Below are 15092 nucleotides of genomic sequence, written 5' to 3'. Positions count from 1 at the left end.
TGTGGACAAAGAGATTTTTCTCTTCTCATGATAGACTTTGCCCTGCCTCCCCCACCTCCCATGGTGGGCAGGGGAGACACAAAGAAACCCCGGAGGAGAGAAACCCTAAACTTCAAACCCGGCTGAGGGCCCAGCCTGGCCAGCCTGGAGGTCGGGGACAGGATCAGGGAGGCCAGGGCGAGCGTGGGACAGACGCAGACAAATGGGTCCTGCCACTCCGTCCCACACGCCATGGGCGAGGCTGTGGGCACAGGCTGGGTCCTCCCACAAGCGTCTCATCTGCCTAATGACGCCTTTATTGTCTCACAGTCCCCTCTCCCCTGGCGGCTCTGAAATACTTCCTTCCCTATTCATCCCGGCAGCAATTAGAAAGAGCACGGGGAGGGGGGTGGGTGGGAGGGTCAGGGACACAGGCTCTGCTCCAGGCCTGCCCCCCATGAAATTTCAAATTAGGCTACAAATACATCAGAGGGCACAGGCATGGAGCCACCACCAAAGGTGGCCGGCGCAAAGGAACGGAGATTACCTTGGGGTTCTCCAGGATTCCAGCCTCGTAGCTGTGGGGAGAGAGGGGAGACGGGGTGAGTCGGGAAGGGACACGGCCACGACAGGCACACACCACCGCCCGTTGTGTGCCCACCAGTCTGGTCTGCCGTTTCCTGTCTGCCAAAACACTGGCTGCCCACCCTGCCTGGAACACCCCGCCCACCCCTGTTGGCTGTGAGAGCCAAGGGCCGCAAGGAAGAGCCGGGACAGTGCCCTCGGATTCTGGGGTGCAGCCCCAGGCTCCACACACGGGGCCTCTGGCTGGGGACCTTCCCATGCCATCCCTCTGCCTTGAATACTGTTCCCGGTGCCAGCTGAGCCCCGTTCATCCTCAAGGTTTTAACTGCCACTTCCTCAAAGAAGTCCTCCCTACTGCCCCAGGGAAGGCCAGGTCCCCAAGGCCAGGTCCCCACTGACACAGAGCAGAACCACAGTAGAAGCAGCAGCGGGAGCGGGTGACTGGGTGTCTGCTCCGGGAGGCAGGACCCCAGGTGTGGGGTAGGCCCGTCTTACCTGATGTGCATGAGGTTCTCGTCCATGCTCCAGGGGTTCTTGGGGGTGACCGGAATGGGAATTCCATGTTGCTGCAGGTTAGAGACAACATGGGGCAGACGTGAGGTGGCTGGAAGGGGACCTGAGGGTCAGGCTCTGGACCACTTGGGGCCGCCCTGCAGGAGGAGCGAGGCCCGCTGCTAGACCTGCCAAAGACCAAGTGCTTGGGATGCTGATCTTGGAGCTTCCTTCCAGAAGACTCTGAGTCCATCCTCCAAGGGCCCCTGGAGAACCTGGTGCCAGGCACTGTGCTGAGGGTCCCAGCACTGGCTCACTGACCCCCACAGAGCCCCTGCAGAGCCAGGGTGTGAACCCAGGCATCTGTCCCAGAGTCCACACTGCTCAGTATGGACCCTTCCACAGGAGGGACCCAGGACAGTGTCAGCTCGTGGCCCTGAAGTACAAGACCTGCTGGGACCCACACCCGCCCCAAGCCCAGGGCAATTGCCACGTATGCCATCGTGGAGCCTGCGAGGGGACAGCCCCGGCTGGAGGCCTTGCTTTTCCATGAGACTTGGCTCTGGTCAGGGTTTGCTTCCCAGTGGTCCTCCATGGTTAAAGGAAGCCCTTTCCCTGGGCCTTACTTAACATTTGGGGAAAGGACAGGGCTGGTGCCTTACTGACCGTGCCCCCCAGCTGACACCTGACCGGAACCTGCATGGGCACTCAGGTCCCCCCAGCACAGGACTCTCGGCGCGTTCTCCCCTCCCGAGGCCTACCAGGCAGAGGGCAGGCCAGGGGCCCCTTGAAGCCAGTGAGACCCGACGCTCCGCCTCCCAGCCCCCGAGCACCTTGCCCCAGTAGTCTTGGCCCCCACCAGCAGCAGCCAGGGCCACCTCTCTGCTGATGGGGCTCTGCCCACAACAGATTCTGGAACCCTCCCCCAGGTGGCTGCTGCGTTCCTTCATCTCTACTTCAAACATGGCACCCAAATCGAACACACCAACAGGGTTTAGTTTTGTAGCTTTAGCAAGAGAATCACTTAAAAAACAAGAACAAACAGCTCATGCCTCCCCTAGGGCTTGTGCCTCTTGATTTAAGCCACATGGGCCACAAGAACACCGCGTTTCCAGGCTGCTCCGTGTTGGGGGGCACATGTCTCCTAGTGTCCAGAGTCGGAGGTGGACACTCGCCTGGGCCTTTTCCCCGTGCAGCTGCCAGGCGCAGGGTCCAGGACCCTGTGACTACACCACAGGGACATGCTGGTGGCCTGGTGGGCCTTGTTTTCCAGACTTATGGCTGGTGGCTGGGGCTAAGAAAATCGGTCACCCAGGTTCCTGGGGTCTTCGTCTGGGGGAGGCTGTGGGAACCCATGCCCTCTCTTCCCTACTGAGCCTCCATCAAGGGTGAGGAGAGGAGAGCAAGAGGGGAGGAAAGGAGGAGGGAGAGCAGGCAGGCCCACAGGGTGACGTCCCAAGACCTGGGAGACGTGTTTCCCGGCCTCTGTCTGTCCTGAGGCCCTGGCTCCCCAAATCTCTGGTGGCGATAGAGAATGGAAAACAAACCGTCTTCAGTATGGGGTGGTTTTCCCTGGAGTCTGGCTAGGACTGTCCCTATGAAGTCTAGTAACAGTGACGAGGATGCTAGGCTCTGAGCATCTCCCCCTTGGGTGATGGGCCTGGGGAAGACGGGACGTGAAAGAAATCCGTGTTTTTCCGAGACTCAGAGAGCCCTTTGGCCTTGGCTACTTACAGGTCTCGAAAGCAAAGATTTCCAAAGCCCCATTGATTTTTGTCTCATCTGTCTCGGATTCTGCCTGGCTCGGGATTTTGGACAAAGCCCGGTGGCTGCTCAGCTATTCTGGTCATTTCCTGGGTGGCTCTGAGGCCCTTGTAGAGTGTGCTCAGACTGCCCACAGCTCTCTTCTGAAACCCAGCTCCCAGAAAGAGGGTGGGCAGCTGAGGGGGCACGCTCGTCTTTCCGGGGCCCACTTCTCCTGTTCGCGAGGTTTTTTGGGAGGGAAGCTAAACCAAGGGCCTTCTTCCCAAAATCTGGGCAGGAGGGACCGCGATGCTCCTGAAGTCCATTTTTGCTGGAAAACCCAGGAGCCAGTTTTGTGCGGGGACTTGCGGGAACAGAGGGCACTGTGTGGGTCAGCTCTGCCCCTCCCTTCCACTGAGACTGCAGGTCTGAGCATGGCCACCATGACGGGTGGGGGCTGCAATTCATTATTCTTAAAGACGAGACACGCTTCATATTCTATATCATCAAGGAGACGAGGGGGGGAGGGGACGCCTCGCCAACCTCCGCTCTCTTAATAGCGCTGCTATTTGACGATTTGTTTGGCAACATATGGGTTTGGTCTTGTAAACTCCCCTCTTAATAATAAAACAACAGATGGTGGAGGAGGTCTTTCCTCCCAGCGCTCCAGGTCTTAATGGGATGCTGGCGGCAGGGGCAGGGCTGCGTTCCCGCCGCGTCCCCTGCCACGAGGCACCTCGGCGACAGCGAGAGCGCACAGCCAGCCCTGGCGACTGCTATTTAAAAACCTGAGCAATTTTCTGGTGTGTGCACCGAGTTGCTTTCCCGTCTGATTGATTGAGGCTGTTTGTCAAGTGCTGCCATTGAGTCGCTAAAAAGAAAGCCACCCCGGGGAGCGGCTAAGGATCTTGATGCAAAACTTCTAATATGTTTTATTGCAACTTGTACTTCAAAAAGGGCCGGCGCCACACAGGTCTTTGTCTAGCACTCTCCTCGAGCGCCTACCTGTTCCTGGGAAGCACTGGGGACAATTAGCCGTCAGGTAATTGAGGTGCACAGAGCAGCCTCTGGCTCAGACCCCCTCCCAGTTGTCCCCAGAAGGACCCCCACAGAGACACACACCTGCAGAGGTGGCAAGCAGGATGCGGGTCTCCTGGGAATGGGAAGGAGACAGCCAGCACCCTCTGGCCGGGTGGCACACCCCTGAGAGATGCCCAGCCCAGGGAGTGGGCACTGCAGATGACCACACCTCTGTGGGTCTGACCCAGGGGGCAAGTGCCACTGGGGGTGCAACAGGATCAGGGGTTCAATCTCCCGCCATGTGGGATCAGTGTTGGCTTTGTGCCACTGGCCCACAGGAGCCCTGCAGGATGCATGGAGAGGGCAGTGGGCGGTGGCCAGGGCGACGGTGGAGGCCCAGCTCTTACCTTGGCGTAGTCCATCAGGTCATTGCGGCCCTTGAAGCGATTGTAGAACTCGGGCATCCTCCAGGGAGCGATGACCTGGACAAGGGACAGGGGCGAGATGTCAGGCCTGGGCAGGGCAAGGCTGACTCCTCCTAGTCCTTGGCAGAAGAGCTGGCACTTCTGGGAAGGGCCCGTGGCTCTGATGGCCACCGGGGGGTCTCCGTGGGGATGGGCAGGGGAGGGCAGAGGCTGCCACACTGGGGTGCCTGCTCTCGGCCCCCATGGGCTCAGTCCCCCTAGCTGAGACCTGAGGATCGAAACCAGATGGGCTTCAAGGTTCAATGATCCTGGGTGACTGGGGGTCCCAGAGGTGAAATACGTTGCTGCCACCCACTGCTCTGAGTGGGGAAGGAGCCCAGGCCTGAGGGAGGGGCCACCCTCATTCCACCTGGGGAGCTCTGGCCTGAGGGAGGCAGGGACAGGTCCCCAGGAGAGGCCACGCCCACTGACCAGGCCCTAGCCTCTCTCTGAACTCAGGTGTAGTGGGGCCATCAGGTAGAGGGGGAGCTGGGTGTGGCTTCTGGGCGGGGCTGGTGTGGCCGCTGGGTGGGGTGGCAGCAGGACCTGGACCAGGCTCCCTGCTGAGAATGCACCCAGGCCCTCAGGGTCCCCCAGCCCCACCGCAGCCCCTGGGCTTGGCCTCTGCGGACAAAGACCCAGAAACTGGGCGTCCTGGTCCCTGACCCCAAGCTGCTACGCGAAGCAGAGAAGCGGAGGCCCGGGCCTCGGCAGCCTCCTCGCTGAAGAAGGCCAACAGGTAGCCACTGACCGAGGGCGACTGTGGCCTGGTATGTGGTGTCAGAATCACTCACTAGGGCTCACCATGGCTCACCTCCAGGCCACGACGGGCCCAGACAGCTGCCCCAGGAGGAAGGGGAAGCTCCTAGAGCCCTGGGGGCAGGGAGGGGCAAGCTGCTGGCTCCAGCCAAAGGGACAGGAAAGGAGCTCAGGTGGAGGCTCCCTGTCCAGGACAGGGCTCTGGTGAGTGCTGGGAGGTGGCCGTCCCCACTGACAGCCCAGCCCCATGAAGGAAGCACAGACGTCTCCTATGGCTCTGTGGGCATCGACGCCTGGCTGGGTCCGTGCGGTTTGATAAATAAGATGATGTTACCGTGTTTTAATGTGGCCACTAGGGGATCTGGAAATGACCCGCAGGGCCACATCCAAGCACTGCCACCGCTCTGGCTGCAGGCCCGGGAGCGCTGCCCCTGCACGGCTCACCTGGAGCCTGGCTGAGCTGGTACCCAGCAGGCGCTCAGTAAACGCTGAAGGAATGAATGTGCGTGAGTGAAGGACTGGATGGATGGATGGAAGGACAGACAGAGGCCCAGGCTGGAGGGGGAGGGGACAGTCCACAGACAGAGGGGGTTCATTCCCCAAGATCCTGGGGTTCTGTATCCCAGGAACAGGTCCAAGATGCCAGGGTCAGCCCCTGCAGCCAGGGAGGAACAGGGTGTAGCCAGGTGGCCCTTCTCAGGGCTGGGAGGGCCACGTCCCAGTCATTCTGGCCTGCCTCTGGGGACCCAAGGACACTGGCTGCAGGGCCCACCTGGGCACCACCTCCAGGAGGAATGAGACAAGGGAGAGCGTGGCCTCTGAGGACTGTCCTCCCAGTGGATGTTCCCGATGGTCCCTGAGCCCTGGCACTTGCCCCAGGAGGACGGCAAGGGCTTACCTTAATCTGGGGCGCCAGTGAGTAGCAGGTGAGCTCAAAACGGACCTGGTCATTGCCCTGCAGTTCAGAACACAGGCTGGTCAGGACACACAGGACAAGGTCTGGGGCCAGGGGAGGGGTGGGGCCAGGGACCGTGCTGGCAAAGAACTCTGTTCCTGAGCTCACGCCCACCTCCCCACCTGCAGCCTCCCAAGGGTGGTCGCCCTGGCCCACTTTAAAGACACCAGCTGCAAAGCAGCCCCTGCCCAGGGTGGGACCAGGACTCCACCAGCAGCTTCTGGGTGGGAGCTGGGCGTGGAGGGAGCGCGGAGGAGCAGGAGGCAATGCGGGGCCAGGCTGAGCGCCGTGGCCTGTGTGCAGGGTTGAGCGTGCGAGGGGCGCAGGTGTGCATTTGTCGGGGTGCAGAGCTGCATGCTGCAGTCTGGCGCGTAGAACATGTGCACACGTAGCCACGGGTATGGGGTCACAAGATGAGGGTATGTGCAGGGTGTGGGATTCTGGGGGCAGGGAGGGGGGAGGGGTGTGCATGCAGCAGTGGACAGGGACATCTGGACCCTTGGGGACAGAGGCCTGGACCAGACTCCAGGTGTGAGAAGCTCTGAGGGCCGGGGTCCTCTCCAGGCAGCCGCGGAGCTGCCTGACCCTGTCCTGGTGCTAGTTCCTCCTCACCCATAAAGGGGGGAATCCTGTCACCTCCCCGGGCCTGTTTCCAACTGTACAGTGGCTGGTCAGTGAGGAGAGGGGCCAGGCGACAGGGAGGGCCTGCCCTGCTTAGCGCCTCTCTGCACGGACAGGAGCCCAGGGAGCACAGCTTGTAGGTGGCCGGCCTGCCCTTCTGCTGTCCAGTGCAGAGTCACTCTGCTGGCTCCCGGGCCACCAGGCTCCTGACCAGGACGAGGAGGAGGGGGCAGGCTGGGTGCAGGCGCGCTGCAGGGAGCCCAGGGAAGCCGCCACCCGCCCGCCTGCTCCAGCGCGGGCTCAGTGGCGAGGAGACTCGAGCACCGTGGAAATGACAGAGGGACCTTGTGCCTACTGTGAAAACCGCACGGCGCAGCCAGGCAGCAGCGGGAATAACAGGTCATTTTCCAGAGCCTCATCAGGGGACGTGGAAATCCAGGTTCCAGCCCCTCTCGGCTGTGAAGCTGTGTTGCTCCCCTCTGCTGCCCCCAGGACCCAAGCTGGAGCCTCCACCCGTCTCTAGTGAGCACCTACTATGCCCTGCCACACAGGCAGCCACTTGGGGCCAGTGGGAATTTTAACCCCATTTTTATGGACGAGGAGCGGGGAGTTCAGAGAGGTAAGTCTGACTACCCAGAGCCACACAGCAAACACCCACCCTCATAATTCACACTCAGCAACAGATGTGAGCGTGAGTCCACTGAATCCTTCCAGCTGCCCTTGAGGTCGGTTCTGGGCAGGGACACTGGGGAGTGGGAACACTTGCCCAGGGCCTACGGCCAGCCCTGCTCCAGTACAAAGCAGATTCGTTTTCAATTTGTAAAGCACACAGCGGATGCTGCTTGTACCAGCTATTTTCTCTCCACGGCTTCATGTTTCCCCAACACAAAGACGTCTTGTACCTCCCCAGCCGGCCCGGCTGAGTGGTGTCTGCCGACCCAGATGCCACCAGGGGACACCCATCTGTTGGGGAGCCAGAGAACCTCTAAGAATCCAAACAGGCTTCCTTGTTCAAAGCCTGTCCCAGCAAGAGCCTGGGGCCCCACTCAGGGCCCTCCCCAGCCCCAGGACCCCCAGCCCCAGGGCAGCTCCTGGCAGCAGGAGAAGGGGGTACAGGTCTCGTGTACCACAGCACAGTGCCCACTGGGACCGAGGGTGCGGGGTCCCCATCTGCCCCTGGGACAGCCCCACAGATGGTGCCATATATGAAGTTGCCCCCCCACCAGAGTCTTAGGCTCATGTTTCCAGGCCCTTCTTCCCAAACTGCAGGGAGTCAGGGTCCACAGGGCTTCTGCGCTGCTCTCTGGGAGGGGGATCCGGCTGGCTCAATGCAGGGCACAGAAGGGCAGGAAAAGGGCGCCACTCTCCACTGGGTGTGGCCTGGCCCTGGGAGGGAGCTGCCTCTGGCCTGCAGGCTCCGCGGGCAGCCCCGCAGCAGGAATGCCCTTTCCTGTCACTTCACCCAAGTCCTGCTGCCCGGCACCAGGACTAGCATGCCTGTCCCTAAGTCCCCCAGGGCCTCTGACTCGACATCCCTAGTGTGTGGAGCAGAGGTGGATCCCCCCTGCGGGGTGAATAAGCGCCTCGAGGCCTGCCCCAGGGTCCTGGTTCCCTGCACCCCCCAGGTGAGGAGCAGAACATGGGCAGCTGCGGTTGCTCCAGGAGTGGAGCTGGCCGCGGGCCCGGGACAGGCCTTGGGGTTGCCCTGCAGGCTACCATGCAAGGCCCTGCACATGGCCTCTGGTTGACTTCACGTGACCACCCTTTTGGGACACCTGCCTCCTGACGCGGGGTCACTGGTGCCCACCATCCAAGCAGGAGCTGCGCCCGTGCATGAGGCCCCATCCTCAGCCTCCCAGTGATCCCCACGGCACCCCAGTTCCCAGAAACCGTCTTCAGGGGCTGTCGGGGGCTTCCCAGGTACCACACATAAGGGGACACTGAGGCATGGGAGGACACCTTGCTGTCACCCCCCCAGACAAGAGAGGGTGGTCCTGATGGCCTGTCCACAGCTAGTCTTGGAAACCCCCAGGGACGTTTCAGGTTTGACCATCCCTCCTGTGGTCCCTGAGTGTGAACTGCAGGGTCACCCCCAATTCCCAAGCAACCACAGAACATGGGCAGAGGGCGTTCTTCAGAACCAAGCCCCGCTGGAGGGGAACAGAACACTGGGTGGCTCTGGCCTCTGCAGCCGCCAGCAACTTCCCCAAACCCCGGGCTCTGGCGCCCTCTGGTGGTCACATGGGGGCACCGCACACAGAGATGTGGGCAGCTGCTCCCAGCTGCTAGTGGGAGCGTCTGGAGTGGGGGGATCTGGGCTTGGACCCTGGAGCTGCTCAAGCCAGAGCCTGACCCACCCCCAACCCGTGCACCCACCCACTTGCTCTACTAACATGGATGTCGCTCAACTGAATTCTGGCAGTGCCACCAGAGAGACCTCCTCTGGGCAGGACCCCTTCCAAAATCCCAGTCCCCTGGTCTCAGCTGGAATCCTCCCTGGATGGGGCACCCACTGCCTGATGGGTTCACCTGGGCAGGTGAGATGCTGCAATGACATTGGTTCAGTGGCTTCCTTTGCCTAGCTCAGGCTGCTACCTGGGATCAGGACATCTCCTGCACTGCGTTCTGGGCGCCCAGACCCACGCTGCAGGCTCCTGGGAATCACCTACCGCTGCTCCTCAGCACCCCACAGGCTGGGCTCTATTTCCATTCTCATTTGACAGACGAGGAAGCAGAGACTCGTGGGGGTCTGTCGGACACTGTGGGAGCCGCGGGGCCTGGACTTGATTGAACCTGGCTGTGCAGGCCCTGAGCCCCAGTCCAACCTCGGGTCTCCCCTGCACCCTCTGCCACACAGCCTCACAGCAGAGGCACACGTCCATGCCCAGACAGCCCAGGGCTGCCCACCCCTCCTCAGCTGGTTTTCCAGCATCTTATCACCCCAACTGGGGTACTCGTGAAAACCAGGGCTGCGGGTGCGTGTGCCAGGAACGCTTCTCAGTCTCTGCTGCCCACCATTCAGCCCAGAACGTCCCAGCATCCCTCTGGGGAACTGCCGGCCACCCCCATAAAGCCTGTGTGACATTCCACACGACCCAGTCCACTCAGGACACAGCCACCCCCTAGCATGGCCTCGGCTCAACCCTGACCCTGCTGCTTGATTCCAGACAGACCCCAGGTCAGAGCCTCTTGTCCCTCCGCTTGGCACACTGTTCCCATACCCTGGTTTGCACTCACCTTCAGGGCCAAGCTTTGTAGCACGGTCCCCCCCAGCCGCCTCACCACGTGTCCACTCTCCTCTCCCTTGCTAGGACATGGGCCCACGGGGTTCCCTGTGCCCGTGCTCACAGGCACCCAGCCCTTTACAGACGCCCGGCACAACAGAGAAAGAAGGTGCACCTGAGCTTTCAAAGACGGCCAGTGCCATCCTGGTGGGCGGCTCTTTGCAAGGCCGCGCTCAGGTCCTGTCTCCCCCACCGTGACCTGTGACCTTAGCTGCCTGTGTCCCTGCAGCTCAGAGAGCTGTGGCCTGCTTCCCCGTCACTGGGAGAATCAGCGCCTGCGGACTGTGAAGCAGCCAGTGCCGTGCCAGGCCTCGGTGCCCACTGCCTGGGAGAGCTTGTGTCTCAAGAGTCTGTCCCCTGACCCTTGCCCACACTGCTGGGGATCCTGGCTCTGGGGACAGCCTTAGACGCAGAGTCCTCCGCAGGCTGCCTGGGGCCTCGAGGGAAGAGGAGGTGCGTGTGTGAGGGCGTGAGTCAGGCCTCCCTAGAGACCAGGGTAGTCCTGACCCCAGGACCTCAGAACATGACCAATCTATGAGGAGGTCATTGGGGTGGCCCTAATGCAATGAGGTCGGTGTCCTTATTAAAGGAGGAATGAGGCATGTGCTGAGGGGAGGCCCCGTGATGACTGTGACAGTGAGGGGGGCAATGACACTTCTCCAGCCAAGGAGCGAGGCCAGGAGCTGGACGGGCAGACAGACCCTTCCCCAGCACCTGCAGAGGCGCAGGCCCTGCTGACCCCGGACCTTGGACCTCAGCCTCCAGAGCTGCCAGGCAGCAGTTTCCGTGTCTCGGCCACCGGCTGGGGGAACTCTTGTTTCTGCCCACTCGGGGTCCCTGTCCCTTCACCATGCCCCATGGTACACACTGCAACTTCAGCCAGGCCTGCGTCAAGTCTGCCACACCGGGGTGGGGCGGGGCGGGGCCGACGTGGCTCCTCCCTCTGCACCAGAGAACCGCCCTCACGGGGCCTAACAAAGCCGGACTGCGCTGCGCACCCTGCTGACCCGGGCACAGCCCCCTGGACAACCGTCACCCTGGCTGCCCGCGTCTGCGTCGCTGTGGCAGGCCTCGGTCCCTCCCCCCTCGCCCCGCCCTCCCGGGTCCTGGCCTCACCTTGCCTGTGGCACCGTGGGACACGTACTTGGCTCCCTCCCGCTGGGCGATCTCCACCTGCTTGCGGGCTATGCAGGGCCTGGCCAGCGACGTGCCCAGGAGGTAGCGGTCCTCGTACAGCGCGCTGGACTGGACGGCAGGCCAGATGAACTCCTCCACGAACTCCCTGCTGACGTCCTCAATGAACACCTAAGGGACAGGGGCCATGAGAGGGGCCTCGGCCAGGTCCAGCCCAACCGGAGCACAGATGGGCCACGCCAGCGGCTGATATCTGTGACACGCTGTCCCCGACCCTTCCCCCAGCCCCACAGCACAGCAGACATCACCGACGGATCCAACAAACTCTCCTCCTGCACCCAAGGCAGACACTGCTAGCCGATCCCACACCCCCTAGCTAAAACTGGACGTGGCTCCTAAATCCTCCCTGAGGTGGAACTTAGTGCCACTTAAGATCTATAAACAAAGGGGTGGCTGTTCCCCAGGGACACTTGGCCACATCTGGAGATATTTCTGGTCATCACAGTTGCCAGGTTAGGGGAGTTTTCTGAATGTAAAGACCAGAAATGTCACTAAAAATCCCACAAGGCACAGCACGGCCAGATCCCTGGGAAAAGTGCCGGGCTGAGAAGGCACACCTGGGGCCCCAAGACCCCTTCAGGGAGACCGAGTGGACATGCTTCCTATGATGATAGTAATCTGCCATTTGCCTTTTCACTGTGGGGACATTCACAGGGATGGTTCGAGAACAAGGTGGGTGAACCCCAGTGCTCCATGCAAGAAAAGAGAAGAAAACATTGCAAATTGATAAGAATGGAGCGGGCACCAAGGGCAAGAGGCGGAGAGAGGACGCGTGGGCAGGTGGGTGGGTGGACAGAGAAACCAAGCAGACATGGGCAGACGGACGGACGGGAAGAGATGGCTGGACAGGAAGTTGGTAGGAGGGTGAGTGGCTGGGGACCTGAGCAGAGCTGGGCCTCACACTCCTGGAGACCAGAGGGCACACAGGGAGGGACGCAGGGGCCAGGAGTCCTGGGCAGGCGACCCACGCTGGCCCTCCCGTCATGCCCCGCCGGCCTCGGCCCCGCCTCCTCATACCTTCTTGGCCCCGAGCTTCAGCGCCTTCTTCCTGGCCTCCTCAAAGTCTTCCTTCTGGCCGATGTTGGCCTGGGAGCAGAGGCAGAGAGGTGAGCCAGGGAGGTGGGGGGGGCAGGCCCTGCTGAGCTGGACAGGCACTATCCACACCCAGTGGCCCTGGGGGCGGTTCCGCTGACAGCCAAGGTCACACAGGAGGAGGGGCAGGCGGCTGGGTGCTTGGAGCTGGGCCGTGGGTGTGCCAAGCAGTCACTGCCTAGGTCCCAGGCTGGCTGAGCTGCCCTGGGCACAGGGAGTCTAGGGCTCCCCCTGAGCCCACCCGGGCCCTCAGCCGTCGCTCCCCGGGCAGTGCCAGCTGCCTGGCCGGAGCCGCGGGCCCAGTTCCCCCCACACCAGGCTGTGACTCCTGAGCTCATTCCAGCCTGACCCCTGCTTCCCGCTGCCCTGCTAGACCCTGGCTGGCCTTGGGCCTGCTGCCCAGATCCTGCCTGAACCCCGCTCTCTGCATTCTGGAATCTTCCCAGAGCCCAGCTGCAGGTGCTGGCCTGGGGCCACTGAGCTTTCAAATCCCCCTGCTGCCTCTGCCAGAGGAACACGCCCCGGGCTCCCGGCTCCACTCGGCACTGGCTGTCACTCACCAGTTGGCTGCAAGCACAGCGCTGCCCTCCTCCCTCCTCCCACCTGAGTCAGGAAGGACAGATCGGGCTCACAGCTGGGCACAGGCCACTCCTGGCCACACACAGCCCAGCCCCACTCTCTGGGAACAGAACCTTCTTTCCTGGGGGGACCCTTTCCACAGGGATGGAGGGGAGTCCATCCCATTTTGTACTCCCTGTGGCCCTGGCCTAGTCCCCCAGACACAGCCATAGTGACTAATGTGTGGTGGCAACCACTGGACCCATGAGAAGCCCCTTGGGGCCCGTCACTCTCTGGGAAAGCCAGGCTATGATGGTTCCTGTTGGAAGTCTGGCTTTCCCCATGAAGAGGCCAGAAATGAAGACAGGTGAAGTTGGAGACACATCTGGATAGTCACCTGGATCCAGCCTTACCTGAAGTCACCATCCCCTGGACTTCTCAGTTATGTGAACAAGCTCTGCTTTGGTGTTTCTTAGGCTGTACTAAGTTGGACTGGTAGAATTCTCCACAAGGAACCCCCAGGCCCCTCCCACTCTGGATTCTACAATGTGATTATTGGAGGCTGGTGGTGACTCTGGGGAGGGGAGGACCATGTCCCACATCCAAACCCACGGCCCCTCTGCCTGTGGAGAGGCTGTTTCCCCAGTTCTGACACCGGCTTGGCCAGGGGGAGGCAGGCTTGGACCAGGAGGGCGGCAGACAGGGAGCCTCCCTGAGCAGAGAGGTAGAGGGCAGCTCGGCTGGGACAGGGACGCAGGCGCAGGAAGACAGACAGGGCGCTCCTCACCAGGTAGGCGATGACGTCATAGCCTTGCTCCTTCAGCCACACAAGGATGCAAGAGGTGTCCAGGCCGCCACTGTACGCCAGGACCACGGAGCCTTTCCCGGACATGTCTGGGGGAGTGGAGGAGCAGCATGAGCACTCGGGAGCCTGCCACCCGCCACAGCTCCCTCCTGGCCCTGGCGAGCTGCAGGCCCAGCCTGACCTCGGCCTTGGGCAGCCTTATCCCCTGGACATGCTGCCACCGCGGTGGGAACAGAATGTTCACCCTCCTGCCTCCACCCCCGCCCCAGGGACCCTGACCCTGGCACATCCGCACAGCCACACTGGGGAGGCGTCTCTCCCACCAACCCCAGCTGCTGGCAGGCCTCGAGGCTGAGCCCTCTGGATGCCCAGTGCCCTCTGGATGCCGGGTCAGTCGGTTGTGGGAGCAGGGCCTGGCAGGTGCCTAAGCACAGCTGCCCCTTGCCAAAGCAAAGAGGGCCCTGGGGGTCTCCTGTGGATTGCCCTGGACCCCCACAGTGACCTGTGAAGTAGGTGTCATCGTCCCTACTGGGGAGACAGACAGTAGGCCTTGGAGAGGTCAGGGTCAAGATCACAGAACTAACAGTTCAAGGTCACAGAGCAATGTCTGGCCGCGGAACCTGGGCTGTCAGGGAGGTGCTGCGGGGGCCTTTCCCTTCATTCCTCGGGACTTTAGGCATTTTGTGGTTTTGTTGTTTCAAATGCAAGTTCCTCTGAGGGGGGAGTACCCCTGAGAGACCCTGAGGCACTGTCATGAGCTCAACTCTGCACATGCTCAGTAGCGCGGGCTCAGAGACCCACACCCAGGGCGCAGGTGGGAAAACGCCTGGAGAGGGAAGGAGAGCGGCAGAGGCAGGACTCCTCTGTGACCCAGGCGTGGTCCCCGGGAGCCACAGATGACAGAGCTGCCCATCTGCAGCTAGCACACTCCCCAGCTGCACAGAGGCACCGTGGTCACCTGTGTCCTTGGCCACAGGCCCTCCCTGAGCCCCCAGGCTTCATTATGGCTCTCCCGACCCCTGACTGCCCTGGCACTTGTCATGTGACCCTGAAGGGAGCTGCGACTGTTTCACCCACGTAGTTGAAAAGAAAGCTGAGGGTCAGAGAGGCAGCTCAACTGCCCCAGGTGGCTAGGCTGGCAGGCCGCAGGGCCAGATTAGACCCAGGCCCCAGCCTCCTGCATTACGGGGCATTTGCCTGGGTCTGAGCGTTTGCACTGGAGTTTAACCAAGGGCAGAGCCAGCTGGGGTCCTTAGTAGACACTACTGGAAAAGGTCACGGACGTCCCCTGCAGCCACACAGGGCCCGGGAGGCTCCCCGAATGCTGCTGCTTTCCGTGCCAGTGGCTCTGGTGCCTGGAAGTGCAGAGGTGAAGTAGCTCTCCCAGGTCACCCAGCCTTGAGCTGCAGGGTGGGCACAGAGCCTGAGTATGTGACCATGCAGTCCCCAACACCTCCCACAGGCCACCACCAGTCAGCCCAGGTCTCGCAGGCCCACTGCCCCTGGGCTTAGAAGGGGAGATACTCCATGGAACAGGGTGG

General features: G+C 61.8%; 1 protein-coding gene across 2 annotated transcripts in view; it reads right to left on the bottom strand.

The window, feature by feature from the left end:
- Ass1 (argininosuccinate synthase 1) overlaps positions 1-15092 on the bottom strand; it is a 45756-nt gene that overhangs the window by 25678 nt on the left and 4986 nt on the right. For both annotated transcript variants that reach the window (XM_027936513.2, XM_027936504.2), the window contains 7 exons: positions 13534-13640; positions 12114-12182; positions 11019-11207; positions 5941-5997; positions 4227-4301; positions 1060-1130; positions 527-557 (listed from right to left, as the gene is read on the bottom strand). In XM_027936513.2, the coding sequence (XP_027792314.1) occupies positions 527-557; positions 1060-1130; positions 4227-4301; positions 5941-5997; positions 11019-11207; positions 12114-12182; positions 13534-13638 (597 nt within the window). In that variant the 5' untranslated portion in view covers positions 13639-13640. The remainder of the gene's footprint in view (positions 1-526; positions 558-1059; positions 1131-4226; positions 4302-5940; positions 5998-11018; positions 11208-12113; positions 12183-13533; positions 13641-15092) is intronic.

The sequence above is a fragment of the Marmota flaviventris genome, chromosome 13 (genome assembly GCF_047511675.1).
Source record: "Marmota flaviventris isolate mMarFla1 chromosome 13, mMarFla1.hap1, whole genome shotgun sequence".
NCBI lineage: Eukaryota > Metazoa > Chordata > Mammalia > Rodentia > Sciuridae > Marmota > Marmota flaviventris.
Note: the sequence above shows the minus strand (reverse complement) of the source record. Positions and strands in the feature narration are given on the sequence as shown.